This window comes from Eriocheir sinensis, chromosome 3 (assembly GCF_024679095.1).
Source record: "Eriocheir sinensis breed Jianghai 21 chromosome 3, ASM2467909v1, whole genome shotgun sequence".
NCBI lineage: Eukaryota > Metazoa > Arthropoda > Malacostraca > Decapoda > Varunidae > Eriocheir > Eriocheir sinensis.
In genome coordinates this window covers 9,355,643-9,381,910 of record NC_066511.1, presented here as the reverse complement: position 1 = coordinate 9,381,910, position 26,268 = coordinate 9,355,643, and the positions used below count along the sequence as shown (strand labels likewise).

Genomic DNA, 26,268 nt, shown 5'->3' with positions numbered 1-26,268 from the left:
TAGCACAGCCTTGTCCTTCAGGGTTTCTATCACTATCTCGGTGTTGTTATTCCGCTGCCGTTCTCTGTTTTTCGTTGTAGCAAAACTTAGTATTTTTCCCATTATCTGACCCTATTTTGAAATACGAATTTTTTTTTTATAATTTTCTCACTGGCAAATCCCTCTAGAATTCCACCCTCAAAAAGAAAAAGCAACAAAACAACATCACTGACTTCTTTGAAAAACTGAATTGAATGAAAAGTCTAATCTTTATAATCACACTGCTTTCATCGTTAAGCCGGTTTCTTTAGGATGGATAAAATGAGCTATAAGAAAATGTTTACATGCGACTAAAAAGAATACAGCAAAGAGCAGCCTTTGAGTTATACTTAATGAATAATCACGCAACAGACAGTTTTGCATAGAATTCAGAACGATTCTGCTACATTGGTCTGTGAAACATTATTCAACGCTATCAACCAACAGAAATTCATGCCGAAAAACATAAATATTAGCAACAAACATAAGGTATTTTTTCTCTTTGAGGTAGAGGAAAGTTTTCAACGAGCCGAAGAAAACAGATTCCAAGACATACAAAGATTTTAAACACAGCATCCGGACAGCCTATATTTATAAACCATCAAAGAGAAAAGAAAGATCTAAACCATACCTTTGGAAATTCACTGGTCGACGATAACACCAACGATTAAGAAATAAAGTGTTACGATAGTGTGGAGGATGAGTGTGTGGGGGGGAGGGAAGGTGAATGTGTGTATGTGGGCGGGGGTTCGGTGTGTGCGCGCGCGTGGGTGTGTGTGCAATACCCTTACATCGTTAAAACTAACAAATTACATAACATCCTGCACCTGCCTCCGCCACCAACGCCTCCGCCACCAACGCCTCCGCCACCAACGCCCCCACCACCACCGCCACCACCATCACGACAGCTGTCACTTTAATCATCAGCAACAGAAACAGCAGCGCGATCATCATCATCATTATCATCATCATCATCACCACCATCGCATTCAACGTTCTCTTCCAAGATCTTAGGCAAACCCATGCGTGCCTCCCTGAAGGAGCAGAGCGTGGGAGGAAGAGCCGTGGAGGAAGAGAACCGATAAAAAGTGAGTTTTTACCGAGTCCTGGATGGCCTCCAAGCCAAGGCTGTAACCTTTCATTGCTGGAAAAAATACAAAAAAGTAAGGAAAGAGCGAGGGAGAGGCAGCATCCCAATCTACAACCCGCAGAGAAGGAAAACAGGGATTGTGAGGATGATAATGATGATGATAATAATAATAATAATAATAATAATAATAATAATAATAATAATAATAATAATAAGAGTACAGTTGATAGCAAAAACAGCAAAAAAAGAAAAAGAAGAGAAAGAAGAACAAAACCAAGAAAACAAGATCAAGAAAAATATGGTGAAGACGAAAAAGAATATGATAAAAAAATATGAAAATAACAACGATGATGAATATAAAAAAGAACAAGAAAAAGATGAGAACAAGAAAAAAAAAGAGAACAAGAGAAGAAAACAGAAAAAAAGTGACAAGCATCCAAACACACACACACACACACACACACACACACACACACAGAAGCTTGAGCCATTTTTTCCTTTCCGTACAAAATTTTAGGTCCTTTGTTTGTTTATCTCTTCAATTTCCAACGCAATCAATCCGCCAAGAACGATTTTCCCATCTCCCTCCCTCCCCTCCTTCACCTAGATTCCTCTTCTCCTTTTTTTTCCAGCATTTATTGAGTTCTCCTCCACTTCTTTTACGAGTCGATCCCTTCCCGTTTTCTTTTATATTATTTTTTTTCGTGAGTTTATGATGCGTGTAGTTTTTTAAGGCCAACGAGACGGAGATGAGCACCGCCGCCACGCGTAGATATAGTATATGAATCCAGGTTTTTACTGTATGGTCAGCTCTTTTATTTTATTCTCCGTATCTGTTTTCCTCCTGTTTGATATTCCTGTTCTATCCGTCTATCTTTTTTTCCCTCCTCTTTGGATTCATCCCATACGAGTTTTATCACTTCCCAAAGCTCCTCCTCTTCCTCCTCCTCCTCCTCCTCCTTTATCTCCTTTTCCTCCTCCTCTCTTTTAATCTTTACTCTCCCTCCTCTTTCGTCACACTTTGCATATTTCAACCTTTATCTTTCATCCGTGTTTCCAGGTTTTCCTCTTCCCTTTTCCTTGTTTCGTTTATTTTTTTCTCTTATTCTTCTTTTTCATCACATAAACTTTTAATATAATTTTCCAATGCATTTGAGATGGTGGTGATAGTGAATGTGGTGGTGGTGGTGATGGTTGTGGTGGTGGTGATGGTTGTGGTGGTGGTGATGGTGATGTTGGAAGCACAACCAAACCTTAGAAAATTTAAAGGAACACTAAAAAGAAGTCTGAAGAGGAAGTGCCCATTGAGAGAGAGAGAGAGAGAGAGAGAGAATAGAAAAGTGTTGGCTTATGTGCTTCTTTTTGTCCGAGATTTTTATCCCTACGTTTGTCTAGTTGAAGTTGTAATGTGTGCGAGGGAGGGAGGGAAGGAGGGAGAGCATTGGCAGGAAGAAAGGGTAGGAGGGAAGTAGGGAGAGGGGGAAAAGGGGAGGAAAGGGGAAGGAGAAGATATCGTAAACAGCTATGCCTTCATCGCCCTCGTACATTTCTTCCCTTTCCTTCCTCTCCCTCCTCTTCCTCTTCCTCCTCCTCCTCCTCTTCCTGCGAACTCAGTGCATTTTATTATTCTCTATCTCCTTATCCTTTTTTTCTTCCTATCTTTGTTTTTTTTCTTTGCTTGCTCCATTTTCTAACTTTACCCACTGCAACTTTTTTTTTTATTCTTTCTCTTTCTCTTTCTCTCTCTCTCTAATATAAAAACACTGTCTCCTCCTCCTCCTCCTCCTCATCATCATCATCATCATCACCATCATTCTTTCTCCTCCTTCTTCTCCTTCTCCTCTTTATCCTTTTTCTGTAGTAATTTTCTTTCCTTTTCTCATTATGTTTCTCTTACAACAAATTATACCCAGGTTTCTCCTTCTCCTCTTCCTTTTCCTCATTTTCCTCTTCCTCCTCCTCCTCCTTCTCCTCCTCCTTCTATTCTTCCTTTTTTGTATGTGACAATTTTCTTTACTTCTTACATTTTGCTTCTCTTACAACAAATTATACTCAGGTTTCGACTCCTCTTCTTTTTCCTTCTCTTCCTCTTTCTTTCCCTTCCTCCTCCTCTTCCTCCTTCTCTTCCTCTTTCTGTTGCTGCAAATAAGATCCCACTCTCTCTTCTTAGTTATCTTCTGTTCCCACTTTTTTTTACGTCTCCTCCATCGCTCATTTTCTCTCGTTTTTCTTCTCTCCAATCCCCTTTCATATCACCCCCAAACCTTTCAATAAGTTTTTTTTTTTCTCTCTCTCTCTCTCTCTCTCTCTCTCTCTCTCTCTCTCTCTCTCTCTCTCTCTCTCTCTCTCTCTCTCTCTCTCTCTCTCTCTATCTCTCTCTCTCTCTCTCTCTCTCTCTCTCTCTCTCTCTCTCTCTCTCTCTCTCTCTCTCTCTCTCTCTCTCTCTCTCTCTCTCTCTCTCAGTCACGCCGTTCCCGATCTGTCCTGTTTCCGCTGCGCCGCCCTGGCCTCGCTCGCTCTGTGCTGTTGATGAGTTCCGGAAAATATTAAACGTTTCATCTCCCGCGGGAAAAATAAATATATAATGACACTTCGAAATTGGCTTTTTATGCAGCACGTTCTGGGCGCAGTTTCCTTCCCTCCTTTTTGGACTTTTCGCAAATGAGCCGAAGCCAGTTTTAAGAGATTTCAGGATATCCGTATTCTGGGATCGTATATTTATATTTATGTTTTTTTTCTTTCTGAAACTCAATTACTGTGGATTGTCAAGATGTAGGTGGAAATGCTAAAAGAAAAGTATTGAACGTCAGTGTGCATATGGAGAGGGTTCAGTCTGTGGGCCAAAAAGAATAATCATAACAAACATTTAATGTGTATGATTTTTGACAGTGGTCAGGATAAATATGTAAGACACACGAAAGCTGATGCACATAAAGTTACAGGCTTGAAAATATCTGATCTATAAAGGGAAGGACGTTCGGAGTCGCGTGATGCAAACAAAGTCTACGGAATGCTTATGTCAAAATTAAAAACTAGAACCAAAGGCAGGGAATGGTATTTGTTAATGATGATAATAATGATATACTTACGGTGAAAAGAAAAACATGTAAAAAATAAACATAAAAGCATATAAAAAAATAAACATATGAATATAAATAAATACTATAAAAGATATTTACGCTAATTTCCACTGTGAAGAAGGGCAAATACATATCTAATAAATTTTCTATCACATGAAAATTAAGTCATTAAAATATTTGTGAATGTCAAAGGAATAAATAAAATAATAAAAATTACCATATACATATAAACAATGAGGGGAGGGCAGCCTGCTGGATGAATGGTTCAGTAACTTAATATGAACAAACAAATACAGAAAACACGGCTGGAAAATGTATCGATGTCAAGCAAATTAGTCAACAAGAGCTATAAAAAAATGCTTAGATATTTGAATCTGTTTCACTGAAAATTTTTAAAAAGCGCTAAAAAGAATCTCTCTCTCTCTCTCTCTCTCTCTCTCTCTCTCTCTCTCTCTCTCTCTCTCTCTCTCTCTCTCTCTGAGCTCCATCACACACCACCAGCCTCGCCGCACAAATGCCACGAAAAGGAAAATAGTGATCTAAATTTAGCATTGCAGCACACCACCACCACCACCACCACCACCACCACTACAATCACTTCACCACACCACCACTTCCAGGACGACCAACGTTGACGCGCGCAATCGATGCCATGGAAGCGAAGCGGCGGACCAACAACAAACGGCATTCAGGCAGCGGTGCAACGCGAGGGAGGCGAGGCGAGAGCGCGAGGCGAGGCGGGAGGGAGAGAGGGAAGGAAAGAAAACCCAGTGCCGCGAAGTGTTGGGTTGGGGTGGGCATGTTCTTGTTCTGCTCCGTATGTGTGTTGGGGGGAGGGGGGGGTTGTGTGTGTGTGTGTGTGTGTGTGTGTGTGTGTGTGTGTGTGTGTGTGTGTGTGTGTGTGTGTGTTTCTTTGTCTGTCTATTTCTGTCTATCTATTTGTCTGTTCTCGGTTCCTACATAACAGTGAAGGAAAGAAATGTTACCACTTAGACTGAAAGACAAAAACACCTGTACCAATGCCCGCTATAAATACCTTTTAGTATCTTAGCGTCATTATTTGCTTTTTATCAGTGAGACTTGCACGATCTGTTAAGGAAAATGGTTATGTTAATCAAGAGGCCAAGTATCTGGTCTATGTTTTCAGTATTTGCAATCAAAGGTTAACTTCACACTGAGAAAGTTAAACACAACTTTATTGCAGTTTAACTGTGTATATGTTAAAAAATACGTTTTTTTAAAAATTCTGCCAAGTTCACTGATATGAAACCAATTATCTTTGCAGGGCTCCCTGAGTCTCTCAGAAGGTCCCTCGCAGAGGCTCACAATGCAGCGAATCAAACATCCTGTGATTGACACAGGCAGGAAGTGTCCTTGTCAAACTCACGGGAGCGTTTCTTGAAGACAAGAAGCTCCGGAACACGGTAACTCCAATAACTTATTAATTTTCCCGGTGAGGCTGCTGAGGATTCTAGAACTTCCTTGAGAGCACGTACTAAAACATGCGAAATGCTGAAATATTACAAGATCTACTGCAGCCGTGGCGATCCTGTTACCATTCAGGAAGACTTGCCTCCGATTACAATACAGCCGTCAGACCTGCATGTAACCTTACCTTCCTCCTCCTGCACTTACATTATTCAGTGCTGCAAACACCGGCTGCAAGTAAAGGCCTTTCCGGCACCAGTCGACGTGCGTCCCATCACTTTGTGGGTCGGATGACCGAGAATCAGCAGAGGGCCATTATTCAGTGTGACACATGAAGCTTTAGCCCACACTTGTGTATTTATAAATGTATGACAAAACAATATTGTTCGGACGCAACTTATATTAATAAATTAGACATAGGATCAAACCAAAGTTTCCTCAGCACTCCGGGAGGAAATTGCAGATCATTATCACCGTCGCGATTACTGTTTCTATCCCTTTTTTGACAGGCCCTACACTTCCCCGGGCCACAAGCTAGTGTGGCTTCACGACTCCCCTGTGACGTCTACTGAACGCCTAACAAGTCGCGGGTCGTTGTAGCCAGTAAATACTTCCCGTGGGGAGTGATCGCTTAGTCCCTGCATTCACACTGCTCTCAACAGCTGTCGAAAAAAAAACCCTACTCGATATTCGGGTGACTTGCTGCTGTTTTATAACAGTTAAGTTAACATATTTTTTATGCGACTATGTTAATGTAGTTTGCCATTACATAAACTTTCGTGCAGACAATTATCAGAGTTTTCAAGTTTCCTGACTCAAAAATTGTTGAGGGAGAAAAAAAGCAGGGAAGGTCACGTTCATTATTCCTGACGCACTCGCCAAAATGTCGTAACAAGTTTTAAAACGCGGGGAAACCTTGTGAATCTAAAATGTAATGTTTTTGTTCACAAAAGCTACAACGTAACTACACTAAACATTTAATTAACTTAATTTGTTGCCCCGTTATCTTTTTTTCGAAATTTAAGGTTACTAATGATCGCAATATCACATACTGCACGCTCGGGAGGCACCAGCAAAATTTCACATATTGTAAAGGCATAAATAGAGTGAGGACTTTTGTAAAATGCAACCCAAACTCCATCTGACCCCATGATGGTACAAATGGGGTGCATCCTTTCTTTGTGGCCAATGACTTCTGAAACTCCACGAAGAACTGTATACAAACAGCAACTGCTTTTCCCGTTTCTCTGGCGGGACCGTAAGTGGCAGCTGCAGGCGCCGGGCTCCAAGGCGCGGCGCTAATGGTCTGCCGCCCCATTGCGTTACTTGCTCTTCCTGCTCCATCGTTCCAGGGCTCGGCGCTTCATTCGGATTTTTAGACAGTGTTTCTTATTCGGCCATTTCGAGCGAGATATGACGAAAAATTGCAAAAAAAAACATTTCTGTGGTGACTATCCAGTGCAATGCTGCTTTCATCCACGGGTTTCATTAAGCATCATAATCCTAATCACGTTCTCAGCCATTAATTTACAAAAGTTGTCGACAAAATCGTATCTTTGTACGGAAAAAAGCAAAATAAATATCTTCAGTTTGAAATGTACGGAGTTATTCACCACAATCCCAATAGATCTATGCCGTCCCATCGAAGGAAAAAGTTATTTGAGACAATAATTCGCGGCACATAATGTAAGTGTGTGTGTGTGTGTGTGTGTGTGTGTGTGTGTGTGTGTGTGTGTGTGTGTGTGTGTGTGTGCATTTGTGTGTGGGGGTGGAGGTAGGGGTGGTGGGGGTGTTGAATATGTTAAGGATAATCAAGTAAATCCTGGACAGGGAGCATAATTACCATCATTACAACTTCCCTGCAAGACAAAGAAGCTCCAACATTTTTCTCACTTCTCTGTTTGACGAAAGAGTGCTCCATTCTGCTCAGGCCAATTCTCTAATCAAAGAAATTATTCATTCTCCCGACGGTTTTGCAGGCGAGGTACAATTTTTTCACAGTATTCGTCCCTTCGCGATGGCTTGTTAGGTCGTGGGGTTGATCGTAAACCGACGAGTGTCCACATCACTGCTCACCGACAAACGTTCACAAGCCAGGGAAAGGAAAATGTTCGCACGATACTCTACTTTTAGCTCGCCGGACTGCCATAAAGTTTCAAAGGGTAAATTATATCTATTTGGAAACTTTACATTGAAAGCTTATAAATCTCGCTAATCAACAACAGTGACTAACTATCAAAAATACCTGCATCAATATTGGAAAGGAGAAGAGTAGGTGGCTGTGCCTGACCAGAGTGCTGTCGTGATGTTATCCGGCTGATTAAAACAATCACGACAGCTGCTGTAGGTGCAACACAGAATTATGATTGTGTTTTTAACAATGCACTTTTCCCAAAAAAAAAATGTACTACGGATTTCCAAAACATCGAGAAATGTTAATATATAAGAAAACTCAGAATTTCCCCCAAGTTCATGTATTGATAATTCCTTCACGGCGACGTATCTTATAGTGTTGTTAGTTCATTCACGTCTGCCAGCTTTAAATAAACGTTGTATCTTGTGTTTGAGTTTCAGGTCTCTAATCCTGCTGTAAGATGAAAAAGGTGAAAACTAGTATAAAAAATCCAGTCTTACGATTTCCTCTCAAAAAAGATTCGCGTGTTTGCTTGATCGACTTTTTTTATTTATTTACGTCTACGCCTATTGCGCCGGTAGGCTTGCTTGAGGGGCCTGGATGGTAGTCGTCCCCAGCCCGTCATGGCGTAGGCAAGTGCTTATAGTGGCGCCATCTTCTCTTGGCTCATGCTGCCACCCGGAACTCGCTCTTGATTAACTTGGACGGTTTCCTCCAGAGTCCGGGTTGATGGGTGGTCTTCAGGACATCATGTAGGTAGTTTTAAGCCACTCGGCGGTGACTGAAAAATCCGAGGTGGTAGCGTGGGAATTCGAATTCGCGTCGTCCATCACGCGGTGAATGTGGGCCCAGCACGCTACCACTCAGCCACCGCCTACCCTTAACTACTACTACTGCGAACACCTTTCCCCAAATAAAAAAAAACAGCAACAAAGCCGAGCTGAGCCGAGCAAAGCCGAGACAGAGCGGTCAAGAGGGAAGTCCTCGCCGACCTCTTGCCCGCCTAAAGCCACGCCGAGCTGCCAGATGCCGCCGACTCATAACTTGCACTAACGACGCATTTCCGGATTCATTGCACACATGCTTTTATAATTTCGCCTTTATCTTGGTTTCAAATACCACAAGATTTCTGAGGTATTTACAAATTAAAACAAACTAATTCGGTTATTGTTCCACTAAATCTATATCTATCTGTCTGCCTGTCTGTCTGTCTCTCTTTTCTGTATCTACCTCTACTGTGTGTGTGTCCGTCTGCGTGTCTGTGTCCTCTCTCTCTCTCTCTCTCTCTCTCTCTCTCTCTCTCTCTCTCTCTCTCTCTGGTTGTTCTTTATTTACGCAGTTTGTCTTTGCAAGTTATTCAGGTTAAAAGTCCACAAAATTGGTTGCCGAAACATACTGAGAAACGCCGAAAACTCAGAAAGGGGTCCCTGCATCACCTCCCCCCCTCCCCACCCCAATACCTACATTAGAAACAAAAAGTGTGCCATTAGCGACAACGCGGCGACCATTTTCCTCAAGCGCTCCTCGAGGGTGGTAATTATCCTGCCCTCTCCCCTCACGTCCCACTTTTCCTCCAATGCTTCATCCGCCTCCTCCTTCACCGCACGCAATTCTACCCTTCTTAGCCACTCTTACATTTCTTTTTTTACTATTTCTTCCTCAGTCCCTCTCCTATTAATCTCTATCCCTTCCCTATCTTCTGTCCCTCATCCGCCTCCTCCTTCGCCGCACGCAATTCTACCCTTCTCAGCCCTTCTTACATTTCTTTTTTTACTATTTCTTCCTCAGTCTCTCTCCTATTAACCTCTCTCCCTCCCCTATCTGTTGTCCCCTATCTCTTTCTTTCCCACCAGGACACCGTATAGTTCGTAAAGCCAATATTTCTCTAACAAACGCAAGGCAAAAAGAAGTCAAAAGAACTTAAACGATAAAATGATAGCGTTAAGATAAATCAGTAACTGTTCATCTCGTTTGCTTTGACTGTAGCCCCACACTGTTTCACTAAATGGAACTTAAATGACACACGCATAAAAATGGCCTTCAGCTTGTTTACATTGTGTCTACTAATCTCCGCATCGTAGCCTTGTTGCCGAGGGTTCAACGACAAGACTTTAGCCATTCCATTTCATTTCAAGTGGGCGTGTTAAGTTACAAGTTACAGTCACACACACACAAAATGCCTGACCAAATACGTACCAAAAACATAAGTTTGCTTGAGAGAGAGAGAGAGAGAGAGAGAGAGAGAGAGAGAGAGGGGACACAGACACGCAGACAGACACACACACAGTAAAGGTAGATACAGAAAAGAGAGACAGACAGACAGGCAGACAGATACCGTATAACATTCCCGTCGTTATCAAAGGAAACCAATAAAAAGCTCCATCAGTACTTCCAAAGAGACAGTCACCACTAGAGCTTCAAAGGTACATGGCCGGCCCAGCACACCTACCGTCGAGACCTGGTGGTGGTGGAGGCGCGGGTTGTACTCAGGCGGCGGGGAGGTGGCGCGGCCGTCGGCGGTGACCCAGGAGTAGGTCTGTGCCACCACCACCGTCGCCGGGAGCTGACTCGTCGTCGCCACCGTCAGCGTTACCTCCTCCGCGGACTTCAGGAGCTGGAAAGAGTAAGGTTGATATTATAAGACACTTTCGCTTCTCACATCAGGTATTTCTAAAGGTCAAAGAGGAGGTCAATCGGGTTCTAATGCGTGTTTCTTCAGGTTAATGGTACAGAAGAAGGGTCAAACTACTACCGGGGTCAAAAAACTACTCCTGGAAATGCCGTCTACTCCTACGAAAACCTTGTCAAATATGTGTTCTTGGGCGACGAAATGTTTCATAATACGACTCTAAGAGTTGCTTGAGTTATGTTTTGTCGGTTACTCGAAATATTGTGTTGTTATTGTTGTGATTATTCTTTACAGTATTACTAGTTTTAAGTTTACTATCATTTATTATTGTCAGTTATTGCTATCTATCTCTTTTGCGACCAGTGCTGAATACGACTTGTGTGATGCTACGTACATGGAGCAACGATTTAGTCAGGCGAAGTCGCTCTCCTTTAACGAAAATGCTCGGTCTCGGCTTTGGATTATTACGTACATGCAATAACAGGAAGGTACGATTAGAATGCCAAGCGTGATTAAACAGGTGAATAAGTAGAGGTGTGTGTGTGTGTGTGTGTGTGTGTGTGTGTGTGTGTGTGTGTGTGTGTGTGTGTGTGCGTGTGCGTGTGTGTGTGTGTGATAGATAGATAAACAGACGGACCGAGAGATATACGGCCAGACAGACAGGCAGGCAAACACATACACGCCGAAAGGTAGAGACAGGCAAACTGACACCGACACGCACACACTCTGACTGACGGAAGGAGAGAGATAGACAGACAAGCAGACATATTAACACAGACACGCACGCACACACTGACGGACGAACGGAGAGAAGAGACAAACACAAGACAACAAAGACCGGCAATTACAGAGACCGGACAGAAAACGACAATTAAAGGGAAGAGGTTAAATTGTGTCTAATTACGGTGATATAACGAGAACACACACACACACACACACACACACACACACACACACACGTACACACACACAGCATTATCGTAATTAATGTACTCCCTATCTCTTTACTCGACACATCTAATTTCCATACAGCATTTTCTTTTCCGTTAAACAAATCTACGGCTGATAGGTAACGGTGGATAAATTTAGTTATCAATAAAAGTTTCACATGATACAAAAACATATCAGTAACAAAAGAAAAATTGGGTAGGAAGAAAGACATAGCAGGGAGAACTACGCTCTTCTCTTTCGCTTTCAAAAAAAATATAAATAGTCTGTATGGCCTGTGTTGTGAAGAACCCGAACCAAAAGACAGACGAGGCGAAGACGAGGCGATGTTCCACTAATGAAGACAGAAAAACCGAGAAGGACGACGCTTTTCTTCCTCTGTTTTTCAAATTATTTGGTCTGCATGGCCTTTGCCTGTGAAGAACCCAGAACACGAGATAGGACAACCAACTCAGACGCAGCGAAGACGAAGCGATGTTTCACTACATAACGAAGAGAGACAAACAAGGAAGGACGACGTTTTTCCTCCTCTGCTTTTTAAATTATTTGGTCTGCGTGGCCTTTGCCTGTGAAGAACCCAGAACACGAAATGGAACAACCAACTCAGACGCAGCGAAGACGAAGCGATGTTTCACTACATAATGAAGAGGGACAAACCAGGAAGGACGACACTTTTCCTCTGCTTTTTGAATTATTTGGTTTGCATGGCCTTTGCCTGTGAAGAACCCAGAACACGAAATGGAACAACCAACTCAGACGCAGCGAAGACGAAGCGATTTTTCACTACATAATGAAGAGAGACAAACCAGGAAGGACTACGCTTTTCGTCTTTCGCTTTCGATAATATTTAGTCTGCATGGCCTCTGACTGTGATGACCCCAGACACCACAGAGACAGACGTAGCGAAAACGAAGCGACGGGTTACGAACCAATACCGACAAAGCAGGAAGGATTATGATTTTCCTCTTTCGATTTTGAAAATATTTTGTCTGCACGACCTTTGTCTGTGAAGAACTCGGATCAAGAGATAGGAGAGACACAGACGAGGCGAAGACGAAGCGATGTTTCACTAACGAAGCCCGCCAAACCAGGGAGGACTACGGTTTTCCTCTTTCGCTTTTGATAATATTGAGTCTCCATAACCTTGGCTGTGAAGAACCCAGACACCAAGAGAGACGAAGCGACGACGAAGTGATGTTTCCCTAACGACGACAGAGAGAGCAGAGAGGACGACGCTTTTCCTCTCTTGCTTTCGATAGTGTTTAGTCTGCATGACCTTTGCCTGTGAAGACCTCTGACCAAGAGATAGAGAAACACATACGAAGTAAAGATGAAGCGATATTTCATTAACGACGACAGACAAAGCAGGAAGGATTATGCTTTTCCCATCTCGCTTTTCATAATATCTAGAGCCGATGTCACAGTCCAACACAGTGTCTTCGTAACAGGTCGAACCAAACTATAGAATCCCATACAATCCAAAATGGTGAGGTCTTCGATGCCACACTAAATACACAAGACTTTTCCCGTATAGTTTCATCAAATTTGTGAACTTAAATATAAACACCAGACACTATACGAGGAAACTTCGAAGGCTCTGGTATTGGTTTGGGAGCTTACTAACCCATCATGGGGAACTGTGAAACTGGCCCTTAGTCTGTACGGCCTCTCCCTACGAAGAACCCGGAACAAGAGACAGAGCAACACAAAAGCAGCAGAGGTGTTTCACTAACCTAGACGAAGAATAACAACCCCCGTACGCCCACGAGACACACGGAGGAGCCTAAAGGAATATTGCCAATTAGAATAAAGTACGGCGAACGTCCCCGCATTCACCACGGGACGGAAGGAAAACATTTAGAGGAAAGAACAAAGGAGGCTTAGGCAGAATCTATATATTACTTTTTTTCTTTCGTCAGCATCCGTCCCCTCTCACTGAATAAAGAACAATATCCGACCCTTTCTCCTTTCTCCCCCTCTTGGTCCTCCTCCTCCTCCTCCTCTTCTTCCTCCTCCTCCTCTCCCTCCTCCTTCCCGACTGCCGCCAACACAACACAATGACGCAACAATACATTCCGTCTCTCTCTCTCTCTCTCTCTCTCTCTTATTTTTATTTAAACATATTTCTGTACAAAAAGGAGGCTCAAAATTACACTTTTTAGATATAACTATTTGAAGAGCCTGTGTATGGGACAAAATTAATTGTCGACAGTTGCAAACACATACAAGCATACACAAATACAGAATACAAAATACAAAAATGAAAAACATGTAAAAACAATTTGTACTAGTGTCAGTTCGTCTCTACATTTGTACCACTAGCGCACTCGGGTGTCCCTCACGCCACCTGTGAGCAGCCAGCTTCACCTGCTGCGTGTTCATGCTCTCCACTTGAGGTGTGGCTGCCGTGAACATGTTCCACAGGCGTGTGGTCCTGGCTGTATAGGTGCTTTGGTGCTGCCTCCAATGGGATCGAGGCATATCCATAATCACAATCACAATCTCTCTCTCTCTCTCTCTCTCTCTCTCTCTCTCTCTCTCTCTCTCTCTCTCTCTGTCACACACACACACGCACACACACACTCGCACTCGCGCGCGCACGCAAGCACACACGCACGCACGCACGCACGCACGCACGCACGCACGCACGCACGCTCTCTCTCTCTCTCTCGATCCCCGGTGCAATAGAAGTAACAAGCGAGCCTCTCCATAACCCGGCCACCACAACAGCAAGCCAAGAACCTCACCGGCCCGATAGTAACCAACCCACGATGCATATATCCTCTCCTTTCCTTCTTCTTTACCTTCTTCCTCGTCCTCCGCCTCTTCCTCCTATCACTCTTTCCTTATCTATGCCTCCCCCTTCTTCATCTCTAATTCACCCTTCATATCTACCTAGTCTTCCTCCTCCTTCTCCTCCTTCTTCCTCTCCTCCTCTTCCTCTTCTTCCTTTATCTCTGGTTCCTCCTTATTCATCTCTATTTTCTCCTCCTCCTCCTCCTTCATCTCTACCTTCTTCATCTCTTCCTAACTCCTACTCCTCTTTTTTCTCCTTTATCTCTGCCTCCTCCTTCTTCATCTCCTCCTCCTCCTCCTCCTCCTCTTTTTTTTCTCCTTTATCTCTGCTTCCTCTTCTTCATCTCCAACTCCTCCTCCTTCAACTTCTACTTCTCCTTCAACTCCACCTCCTCCTCTTCCTCCTCCTGTAGACCAATTAAAACCAATCATTTAGTTTAGGGATTAGCATTAGTAACAGAATCCCTTCTCTCCTCCTCCACCCCCCACCAATCTCTCTCTCTCTCTCTCTCTCTCTCTCTCTCTCTCTCTCTCTCTCTCTCTCTCTCTCTCGCGTGTAGGGGCGTTCTGGCATGGATATGGAAGAAGGGGACGCGAGGGTGACGGAGGAGGAGGTGATGGGAGGGAATAATAAGGATGCGGAAGGGGAGGGAATGACACGACAAGGGCTGAGGAGAAGGAAAATGAGGAACACGGTGACAAGATACATGAATGAGAGGGGGAGACACAGAGGCAAGGGGAGGAGAGGAAGAAGATAACTAAGTGCGTGTGGGAGAGGAAGGGAAGGAAGGGCTGGCTGTCGGAATGGAGGAGGGGAAGAGGAGGGGTAGGAGGTGGTGAGGCGTGGCGAGGGAAGAGAGGGGAGAGAAGAGGTAAAGCGAAGGGTATGGCGAGGGAGAGAGGCGATAAGACGAGGGGAGGAGGAGTTGGCGAAGCGTGGTGAAGGGAGAAAGGAGACAGACATAGAGAAAGGTGGTTGGCGAGGCAAGAGAGGAAAGGCATGGAGGGGGATTTGGTGAGGGAGAGGGGTGATAAGACAAGGAAGGGAGGTGTTGAGGCGAAAGAGGAAAGGCATGGGGAGAGGCGTTTGGCGAGGGAGAGGAGTGATAAGGCGAGGTGGGGGTGGAGGGGGAACACAGGGTGGGGAAAACGTTAAAGGAGTAGGAGGTTGATATGTTGTTTAGTGGTGCTGGCGAAGGTTAAAAGTCGGGTTAGATGAGAAGGAGGTTGGGGGTTGGTAAGAGAAGTAAGTCATGGGAAGGGGGATGGGGGCTAGATATGATTGTTCGGAGGGAGAGGAAGGATGGCCGATGCACGCTGACAGTTTTCAACCATGGCCGAGTGGCGGAAGATTACCCACATGCTTCCTGGATCTTCAATCAAACCTAACTTCTGCGACTCCGGTCAAGAGAAGCAGCATGGCCAGCATGGGGTCAGCATGGGCCAAGCGGGAGCCAAATATCACGGCAGCCACTATAAACAAATTTCGCTGCGCCACTAACGGGCTGGATTTGTTTAGGAGGCCCCTCAAGAAAGCCTACCGGCGCTATAAGGAGCACCTAAAAAAAATGGGGAGAGGAGGATAAGGAAGAGGAGATTCATATGGGAAGCCATGTTGGTGGTGGTGGTGTGGGGGGGAGGTAGGGGTAGTGACCGCTCGAAGGAGGAGAGAAAGAAGGGGTTGATAAGGAAGGTCATGGTGAGGGGGGGAGGGGGGGCAGCACGGAGTATGGGAGAGGAAGTTTTGTGAGTCTAAAATGCTGGAGGGTGTGAAGGGGTCGGGGCTGCTCGAAGAAAGAGGGAGGGGGTGATAACGGGGAGATGTGGTGCTAGTGAAGGGGTGAAAGGGGAGGGAAAGGGGAGGTGAGGGGTGACATTGATAAAGGGATTTGTGAGTCTAAAATGAAAGAGGGGTGAGGGCTGCTCGAAGAAAAAAGGGGGGGTGATAACGGGGAGATGTGGTGCTGGTGAAGGGGTGAAAGGGGAGGAAAGGGGGTGAGGGGTGACAATGATAAAGGGATTTGTGAGTCTAAGATGAAAGAGGGGTGAGGGCTGCTCGAAGAAAGAAGGGGGGGGTGATTACGGGGAGATGGGGTGCTGGTGAAGGGGTGAAGGGGGAGGGAAAGAGGGGGTGAGGGGGTGACATTGATAAAGGGATTTGTGAGTCTAAAATGAAAGAGGGGTGAGGGCTGCTCGAAGAAAGAAGGGAGGGTGATAAAGGGGAGATGTGGTGCTGGCGAAGGGGTGAAAGGGGGAGGGAAAGGGGGGAGGTGAGGGGGTGACATTGATAAAGGGATTTGTGAGTCTAAAATGAAAGAGGGGTGAGGGCTGCTCGAAGAAAGAAGGGAGGGGGTGATAACGGGGAGATGTGGTGCTGGCGAAGGGGTGAAAGGAGGGAGGAGAAGGGGTGGGTGTTAGAGGGGAGGGTGAGGGGGTGACATTCGGGCGGTGTTGGGCCGACGCCAACATCACGTACAGGAGCTGTTCGTAACGGGCCGTCAACAGCAGGCACTTGCGCTGCGGCGGGGACGAGGAGGAAGGGCGGAACAACGGATGGAAGGAAAGAATAAAGGAGTGCAAGGAAGTAAAGGGAGAGAGCAAGAGAGCCTGAGAGAAGTATATGTAACGAGGAAGGAAGAAAGGAAGGAGGGCTGAAAGGAAGCTAAGAGAGAGGGAGCGAGAGAGATAGGGAGGTATATACAACGAAGCTGGGAAGGAAGAAGGAAGAACAGAGGGAGGAAGGAAGGAAGGAGTGAAGGAGGGCTGAAAGGAAGTAAAGGGAGAGCGCGAGAGAGCTAGAGCGAGGTATTTGTAACGAATCAGGGTGGATTTGCGTTCTGTGCGGGAAAAAACAAGAAATGACGTAGGAAGAAAGAAAGGAGTAGAAGTACCACGAAAGGAAGCAAAGAGAGACAGCGAGAGAACCAGGCAGAAGTATATACAACAACGCAGGGTGAGTTTGCGTTATGGAAGAAAAGAAAGAAGGTTAGAGGAAGGGAGGTAAGAGACGGAAGGAAAGAAGAAGTGAATGAAGGTGGAGAAGAAGTAGAAGGAGGGAACGGCCAGGATAATAAATAAAGGAGCTTCGTGGCAGAATCGTTATGCGAGGGAGGAATAGGGAAAGAAGGAAGGCAGGAAGATGGAGAGGGAGAAGGTGGGTATACAGGTTTGAATAAATGAAGGAATGAATGAAGGAAAGAAGGGAGGAAGGGAGGGAAGGAAGAAAGGAGGGAAGAAACGAAGGAAGAAAGGAAGGAAGAAAGGAAGGTAGGAAGGAAAAAAGGGAGAAAAGAGGAAGAAAGGAAGGAAGAAATGAAGGTAGGAAGGAAAAAAGAAAAGGCAGAAAGGAAGAAAGGAAGGAAGGAAAGAGGGAGGAAGGAAAAAAGGAAGAAAGGAAAGTAGGAAGGAAAGAAGAAAAGGAAGGCAGGAAGGAAGGAAAAAGGGAAGGAAGGAGGGAAGAAAGGAAGGAAGGAAGAAAGGAAGGAAGGAAAGAAGGAGGAAGGAAGGAAGGACGGCAGGAAGAGAGAACATAAGAACATAAGAACGTAAGGAGTCTGCAAGAGGCCAAAGAAGGAAGGAAGGAAAAAAGGGAAGAAAGAAAGAAAGAAAGCAAGGAAAAAAGATAAGTAGGCAAGAAGGTTGGAAGAAAGGAAGGAACGAAAAAATGAAGGGGAAAAGAACGGAGATGAAGAGGGAGGAAAAGGGAAGTGGATTAGAGAACGAAGATAGGAGAGAGACTGAGAAAGAAGAAGGGAACTGTATCGGAAGAAGGTTGAAGGAAGAAGGGAGAGAGCCTAGGAAAAATATGCATAATGAAAAAGGAAAGGTGGCAAGGGTGAATAAAGACGGGCGGTGAAGGATGGAAGGAGACAGGGAGGCGGGAGGAGGAGGGGAATATCATAATGTCGGAAGGAGAAAGAAGGAGAAAGAATATGAGAAGGTGGGATAAATATGGAGAGCAAAGAAGATGAAGAAAAGTGGATAGCGAAAAAGTCCAGGGAAGAATAAAAGATGGAAAAAAAAGACGAAGTGAGAAAGACAGGAAAAGGATGATGATGACGAAGAGGAGAATAAACCGAAGGAGAAAATGAAGGAAGAAAGAGGAGGAATATGACTAAGGGAGGATGATACGGAAGGAGGGAGGGAAGGCAGAAGAGAGTAAGTGTTCTAGGAAGAGGAAGAAAAGAGGTAAGAAAGAAAGGAAGAAGGAATGGAGGAGGAAAATGACGGCGCCGGAAGTCAAGTGGAAAAGAAATCCAATTTTATCAGAATTTAATAAAAAGACGCTCGAGAAATCACAGAAAAACAAAAGCATATGACGACAAATTAAAAAAAAGAGAAACGATGAAATAAAGACAGAAGTAAAATTGAAAACAAGCAAAAATACGAGTTCCGGATATTAATAATGAAAGGAGGAGGAGGAGGAGGAAGGGACAAGAAGGAAGAGGAGGAAGAAGAAGAGAGCGAGGGACAACATGGAACAGAAAAAGAATGGAAAAAAGAGGAAACAGTGCGCAAAGAAACGAAATAAAATTTCAGGTCAAGAAGGAAAAAAAAAGACTATGGAAGAAAAGAAAGCAAGATGGAAATAATGAAGGAAGGGATGAGGAAGGGTATGTAAGGAACAGGAATAGAACAAGGAAAGGAAGGAGGGAAACTTAATTATGTGGAAAGAAAGGAAACGATAAAGAAAAAGGTGACAAGGTTAGTAAGAGTCATCGGGAAAGGAAGGAGGCGATGAGGAAAAAGAGGAAAATGTTAGTGAAAATACGGAGAGTAAAAGCGATGAAGAGAAATATGACAAGTTTCTTAAAAAATAATATGGAAAGGAAACAATAAAGAAAGTTGATAATGATATAGAAAAAGAAAGAAGGGATGAAGAAAACAATGCAAGGTTAGTTAAAAAAAAATTGGAAAGGAAGGAAAAGATGACGAATAAAATGGTACAATAGAAGTAATTTGGGAAGGAAGGAAAGGATGAAGAAAAAGGTGAAAATGTTTGTAAAATATAATCTAGAAAGAAAGGAAGCGATTAAGGGAAAATGAAGTTGCCCAAAAGGAAGATATGGCGGAAGAAAAGAGTAAATAACGAACGATGAAGAGAGAAAATGAATTAATAATATAAAGGAAGGTTGAAAGAAAAGGGAGAAATGCATAAAAATCTGGGGAAATTAAGATATAGAGAAAAATTATTGAAGGAGATGACTTTTACGGTAGACATGAAATAAAGGAAAGAAGGGACAGTACCCGAAGCAGAGGTAAAGATAGACGAAGGAAAAGTGCGATAAAAGAAAGAAGAATGGGAGGAAGGAAGAAATATATTAAAGAGCGAGAGCAGTAAATAAAGAAAGGATGGAAGCAAGAAGAGTAAACAAGATATAAAAGATTAAAAAAAATAGGAAAAAAAATAGGAAGAAAACGAAGATAAAATTAGAAGAAACGAGGGAGACTGTGAGAAAAGGTAAGTGAATTGTAAGGAAAGAAAAAAAAAGCGAAATCCCAAAGAAAAAAAAGAAAAAAACGAATCAAAAAAAGGAAACTAAAAGAAATAATGGAAAAAAATACAAAGGAAATGAGGGAAAGTAAAAAAGAAAAAGAAAAAGAGCAAGACAAAATAAAGCAAAACAGACAGTAAATAATAAAAGGAAAGAGGAAAAAAAAAATCACGTGACTATCTGTTTAAGAGAATGTGTGTGTGTGTGTGTGTGTGTGTGTGTGTGTGTGTGTGTCGTCCAAATTTAATATCTACTTTGACGAAGATATAACCCCTTTAGGATGATATAAGAGGAGGAGGAGGAGGTGGATCTAAGAGGAGGAGGGGACAAGAAGGAAGAGGAGGAAGAAGAAGAGCGAAGGACAAGAAGGAAGAAGAGGAAGAAGAAGATAAAGAAGAACGAAAAAGAAAAGTAGGAAGGGAAAATAAAGAATAACGGAATATAAGAGGCATAATAAAAGCAGGAGGAGGAGGAGAAGGAAAAGGAACATCGAAGAAGAGATAGCGGGCTGTCTTTTGGTTTACAGCGAGGCTTCCTGCTTTAGCGACCGAGTCTATCCTGTAAGTCTTTGCCGCCGGTATTAGATAAGGGAGGAGAGGAGGAGGAGGAGGAGAAGGAGAAAGAGAAAAAGGAGAGGGCAACGGAGAGAGAGAGAGAGAGAGAGAGAGAGAGAGAGAGAGAGAGAGAGAGAGAGAGAGAGAGAGAGAGAGAGAGAGAGAGAGAGAGAGAGAGAGAGAGAGAGAGAGAGGGAGAGAGAGAGAGAGAGAGAGAGAGAGAGAGAGAGAGAGAGAGAGAGAGAGAGAGAGAGAGAGAGAGAGAGAGAGAGAGAGAGAGAGAGAGAGAGAGAGAGAGAGAGAGAGAGAGAGAGAGAGAGAGAGAGAGAGAGAGGAGAGAGAGAGAGAGGAGGAGGAAGAGGAGGAGGAGGAGGAGGAGGAGGAGGTGGATAAAGACAAGGACAAGAGCAGGGCCAAGGTCAAGAAGGAGGAAGAGGAAGAATATGAAAAAAAAGGACACAGGACAAGTGAGAGGAAAATAAAAAACAGGCTGTAAAGTATTGAATATTATCAACAAACGGAGAAAACAGAGAAGGAAACTATAAAGAAAAGAAACGAAATATGTAAAAACAAGTACTGAGTAAACTGATTTTTGCCTAGAGACCGTAATTGCACGAGTATTTATTATGATTACTGATGTTGATGTGTATGATGATATTACTAGTGTACAGCCGCCTCCACAAACACTCTTGTATCTGTCAGCTTTTTTTTTTTTTTTTTTACAGCAGAGGAGACAGTGCAAGGGCGTAAAAAAAACAATATGAAAAAAAAGCCCTCTACTTACTGCTCAAAGCTTAGCACGAATATCAGGTTTTCTTACCGAAGAGGCGAAGCCCGTGCGAGATTGAGATTTAAGACCATCCGCAGATCACCGCTTTGCTCCACAATTCTCTTAGTTCGTCTGGGTCCAGCTATCGTCCCAGATTTAATAATATCTGCTGAGAAAAAGGAGCGAGCGGAGTTTATTCCTACAGTTTCATAATTTCATATGGGTGCTAGCGAGCCTATACATAAATAAGAAAGATTTATACAGCATATTCCAGAGAAAACGTGTCGTTTGTCATATGAGCCAAAATTGTATTTTGATGATCGCCGCCACCCTTCATTCAGTCAGTTTGTATTAGATTTTATCGGGAATGGTTCGGACAACTCACACCGGAAACTGGAAACCCTTTTAAGAGAGAGCGTTTAAGAGCTATTTTTAGGATAGTATAAAGCGTATTAAACTCAAAATGCGCGTCGACATAACCCACCACGCTCGAACGCACACTAAAGGCGATTCCATAATTTTGTTATTTTTATCGTCAATGCTTCTCGCGAGGTCACTAGCTCTAGGGTTTTTAATTATATATTTGCAAGGTAGTATAAGCCCTAGTTAAGGACGAATCCGAATATAACACACGCACTATTTATATTTATTATTTTTGGGCACAATTTCCTGCCGGTTCCCCACTCGAGATCTTCTGAATGATATGCTTTGCTGCCTCGTACAAGCCCTCAGTTAAAGGTAAATTAGTTCCATCTTTTCGGGTTCACACTCTCACCTCGCTCTAGTCTTTTTTGTGGGAGAAATACTTCGTGAGCTGTTTGTGTGCGTTGTTTGCCCTTGAGCTGCCTCCTTATATGTAAAAACGACAATAATGGAGCTGTATGAATATTCTGCTCTTGCTCCACTCACACCGAATTACATGGCGATGGAAAACATTGCCCCATTATTTCATGTGAAGAACGTGTTCGCATGATTTCAATAATGCAAACAGTATTCATCATTTATCTTTGACATGCTTTAACTTTTTGGTGAGCCCCAGGACATGGTACGGCTTTATCATTCCACTCAATCTATTGGTTAATACTGAATAACATACTGAGCATTTTACTCTTAGGTGCAGTATTGACTTTCCTAACGGTTTAATGTCCTTTTGAAACAATTCCTCAATTCAATCTCCTTTTCGTGGCCTCCTTCCTGTCTGGGGTTGACGCTTTCTGGGGCAGAGGCTTGAGGCTTCAGATCGGATACCCTTTTTGGCGTCTGGCGGGTTAACCCATTGGATGCGGATTTCCTACAAGAAGACATCACCAAGCTACAACAGTGGAACAAAAAGTGGCTGCTCCAATTTAGTGAAGAAAAATGTGAGGTCATGCATCTTGGGAGGGGAAATCCAGCATACCAATACCACATGGGAAACACTCCACTACCCATCACAGAGGCACAGAAAGACCTGGGAGCATATGTTACTAGGCTACCAGTGAAGGCGAAATCCATGCCAATCGCAGCGGACGGGTTAAGACCTCCCTCACCCCTCATCACTTCCACAGCCGCTCTGACCCACTCTGCCGCCACCCCCTCGATTCGACTTATGGGAACGAAGGAATAGCGTAACTTTTTCAACGATGATAATAGTTTCTCGAAGTCTCTTTAAGTTTGTTGTTTCGCCGTAAGAGTGAACGCTCAAGATGATTCTGGTCATTTAAGAAAGTTGGGCGATCCTGGTGGACTTCCCAATCTTTCTTGCGGGCAAAAAACGGGAAGGGATGAGAGAGAGAGAGAGAGAGAGAGAGAGAGAGAGAGAGAGAGAGAGAGAGAGAGAGAGAGAGAGAGAGAGAGAGAGAGAGAGAGAGAGAGAGAGAGAGAGAGAGAGAGAGAGAGAGAGAGAGAGAGAGACATACATACATACATACAGACAGACAGACAGACAGACAGACAGAAATAATCAAATCAACTGCGATAAAATATTAGGAGGAAAAGAAACAGGAGGCCGAATGAAACTATATGGATTAAAGCTAAAAAAAAGACAAGCGTGAAGCGAAAAAAAAAATACGCTGACAGGAAAAACGTCAGATGAGAGTGTAATGGAACTGAAGAAGGATATACAAAAAGGGCGGAAGAAAGAATTGAACAAACGAAAATAGAAGAAAAATAGGAAAAATATGGAAGGCGAGTAAAGAAGGAAAAAAAAAGAAGGAAATGATAAAACAACAACAGGCAAGGAGAATTTGAGGAATAACGGACAGAAGGAACAAAGAGAAGGCAGAAAGAAAAATAGAGAAAAAGGAGAGAAGAAAGGATATAAGGAAAGTAGGAGACAAGGAAGGAATCAAAGAAGGAAGTGAGGAGGAAAGGAAGGAAGAAGGGAAAGAAAGAAGGAAGGAGGCAAGTGAGCAACGAAGAAAAAAATATGGAGAAAACAAGAAAAAAAAGGATTAAAATATATACGAAATGGAAGGAGAAAAGGAAGAAGGAAGGAAGGAAGGAAGGAAGGTACGAAGGAATATGGGAAGATAAGGGGACAGAGAGAAGGAAGAAGGATATACAGGAAGAGAGGAAGGAAGAAAGGAAGAACGAATGGAAGAAAAATAATGGAATTGAAAAAAATATAAATGAAAGGAGGAAGAGAGGAATAAAGGAAGCAAGAAAGGCAGGTAATATGAGAAACTAAGAAAGGAAGGAAGGAAAGAAGGAAGGAAGGAAGGAAGGAAGGAAAGAGGGATGGAGGGAAGGAAGGGGGGAGGGCTCCACTCACACAGCTTTATTGGACAGAGTGGAGTCTAAAGCTCTTCGTCTCATCAGCTCTCCTCTTACTGATAGTCTTCTACATCTTAAATTCCGCCGCCATGTTGCCTCTCTTTCTATCTTCTATCGATATTTTCACGCTGATTGCTCTTCTGAACTTGCTAACTGTCTGTTGTGGGAGCGGTGAGTAGTGGGCTTTTCTACACCCTTTTTGTTGCCCTTGAGCCGTCTCCTTTGTTGTGGAAAAAAAAGAAAGGAAGGAGCGAAGGAAGGAAGAAAGATAAAAGGAAGGGAGGTAGGAAGAATGGAATGGAGGAAGAATGGAAGGAGGAGCGAATGGAAAAAATAAGAAAACTGGAAAAAAAGGAAAAAATAGTCGGAAAAAAGGAGGAAGAAAGGGAGGAAAGAAGGCAGAGAAGATGGGAAAAGGAAGGAAGAAAGGAAGGAAGGAAAGAAGGAAGACAGGAAGGAAGGAAGAGAGAAAGAAGGCAGGGAAATAAGGAAAAGGAGGAGGGAAGAAAGAAAATAAGACAGGAAAAACGAGGATAAAATAAGGAGGAAAATAAGGCAGGAAAAACATAATTAAGGAAATGTAGAAAAATGACGGCTCCATGGAAGACAAGGAGAAAGAAAGGCGGGTGGCGAGTGGCTGGCAGGAGGAGAAAACAGGAGGAAAAGATTGAATTTCCATAATCAATGTGAGGAGAGAGAAATAGCCTTCCATCTCCTCCTCTCTCCGCTGGATGTACGAGGACGAACAACAAACATTCTCAGGGAAGTATTCCAAGCCGCTCCTTCATTCAGAGATTACAATTATCAGCAATTCTAAAACCAAACGTAGCTCCGACATCGTATTGGTCTTCGTTGAATTCCAAATACTTCAGTTCCAATTACTTTTTCATTAACCTATTTGGCACCATACTATTACTTATATACCAGAGCGTAAAAGGGGTCCATATAAAGGGCATAGGGGACAGGGTCTGGTATAGTGATATTGCTGGAGCCGATGCTAAAGAAACGGCCGGGTAAGGAAGAACAACGGTAAACTGCCTGAAGTGCCTCGTGATGTACTTTAAGATTACTACATTTTTTTATATTTTCAGTACAATACAAAACAAGAAAGTAATTAATATTTGTTCTTGAGGCACCAAACGCTATGGAGGAAGAGCACTGCCGGACCGACCGAGATAATATGTAGAAGGTAAAACAAACTATATCGATCAGAGGCGAAACTGTTTGGAATATCATGATACTCGAAACGAAGTCCAACCAACATTACATTTTAATCATATCCATTCACATGAAAACCTTAATCATAATCTGAGTATTTTCCAGTAAGAATCATCCAAATCATCGTGAAATCTTTCCTTAGAATCTGTAAAAATATAATATGGACTTTTATTTGTGCCATAAAAGTTATAAAGGATTCAGAAAATGGCAATTATGGGGATCTTGTGGATTTGTGATTGCATTACCTGAACCAAGAACTCGTCGCGAAAACTGTGCGGGTACCAACCTAAGGAAACACTTGTATGGGGGTGAAGGAAACCAGAAGAGCTGTTGAATTCCATGGTGTAAATGCGAATGAAGTTTTATGCGAATGAGTAGACTAAACGGTGAGTGACTGGCCTTCAGGAGCTGCAGTGTGTAGACCGACCTGCCTCTTGAAGCCTCCCTATATCTTTGTGTTTCATTGTATGGGTTATTCAGTGGCATGCCAGACCAAATAAATAACTACATCAGCGAGCACATTCTTCACAATCACATTAATAAACTTTACCAAATTACAATTAGCCTATTATCAACATCATGAAAATTGCCTCCACCACCACCATCACCACCACCACTAGAATAGGCGTACCAGTCAATATCGCTTTGTCATCTCATATCCTTTGCAACTACCCTTTCTCATTTTGTTTTTACAGGAACGGAACTTACGGGGCTGTTTTTCTCTCTCTCTCTCTCTCTCTCTCTCTCTCTCTCTCTGTGTGTGTGTGTGTGTGTGTGTGCCCTTGAACTGTGTCCTTTACTAAGAACAAGAACAAAAAAAACAGGTAACTTTCAGGTCCTCCAACACACAGACCAGACGGCAACACGTACAAGAGGCACGAGGTTCACCTGGCGACGATATCACTTTTTACATAACTGTATTCTCCTTAATTCAAAAGGGCTTTCATTTAGCTACTTCTCTATGCTTTTTTTTATGCACGTCAAGTGGATTAAAATAGGTCAGCTAAAAATAGACACCTTACGAAAACTTAAATGTCTGTTGATTTTAAGATTGTCAACCTTATGATGATGATGATGATGATGATGATGATGATGATGATGATTTGAAAATAAAATTAGCACAAGTGGTAGTAGTAGTAGTAGTAGTAGTAACTTAAACATCGACATACTTATAGTAAATCACTGTAAATGACATCATTAATGCAGGGAAGGCTTAACAAGCACCCCGACGCTTTTCCTTCACCACTGCGCCGCACAGCTACAGAGGCACAGAACAGTTTCATCTAGCCATAAGCAAAACGTACAATTTTTTGTGGGGATGGGAAGGCTTTCTAATACTAAGCGTGACATTAATT

General features: G+C 43.2%; 1 protein-coding gene across 4 annotated transcripts in view; it reads right to left on the bottom strand.

Annotated features, from left to right (window-relative positions):
• The window catches only part of LOC127004779 (uncharacterized), a 356,605-nt gene that overhangs the window by 89,791 nt on the left and 240,546 nt on the right, over positions 1-26,268 (bottom strand). For all 4 annotated transcript variants that reach the window (XM_050872895.1, XM_050872885.1, XM_050872905.1 and 1 more), the window contains exon 6: positions 10,200-10,364. In XM_050872895.1, coding sequence (XP_050728852.1) covers positions 10,200-10,364 — 165 coding nt within the window. The remainder of the gene's footprint in view (positions 1-10,199; positions 10,365-26,268) is intronic.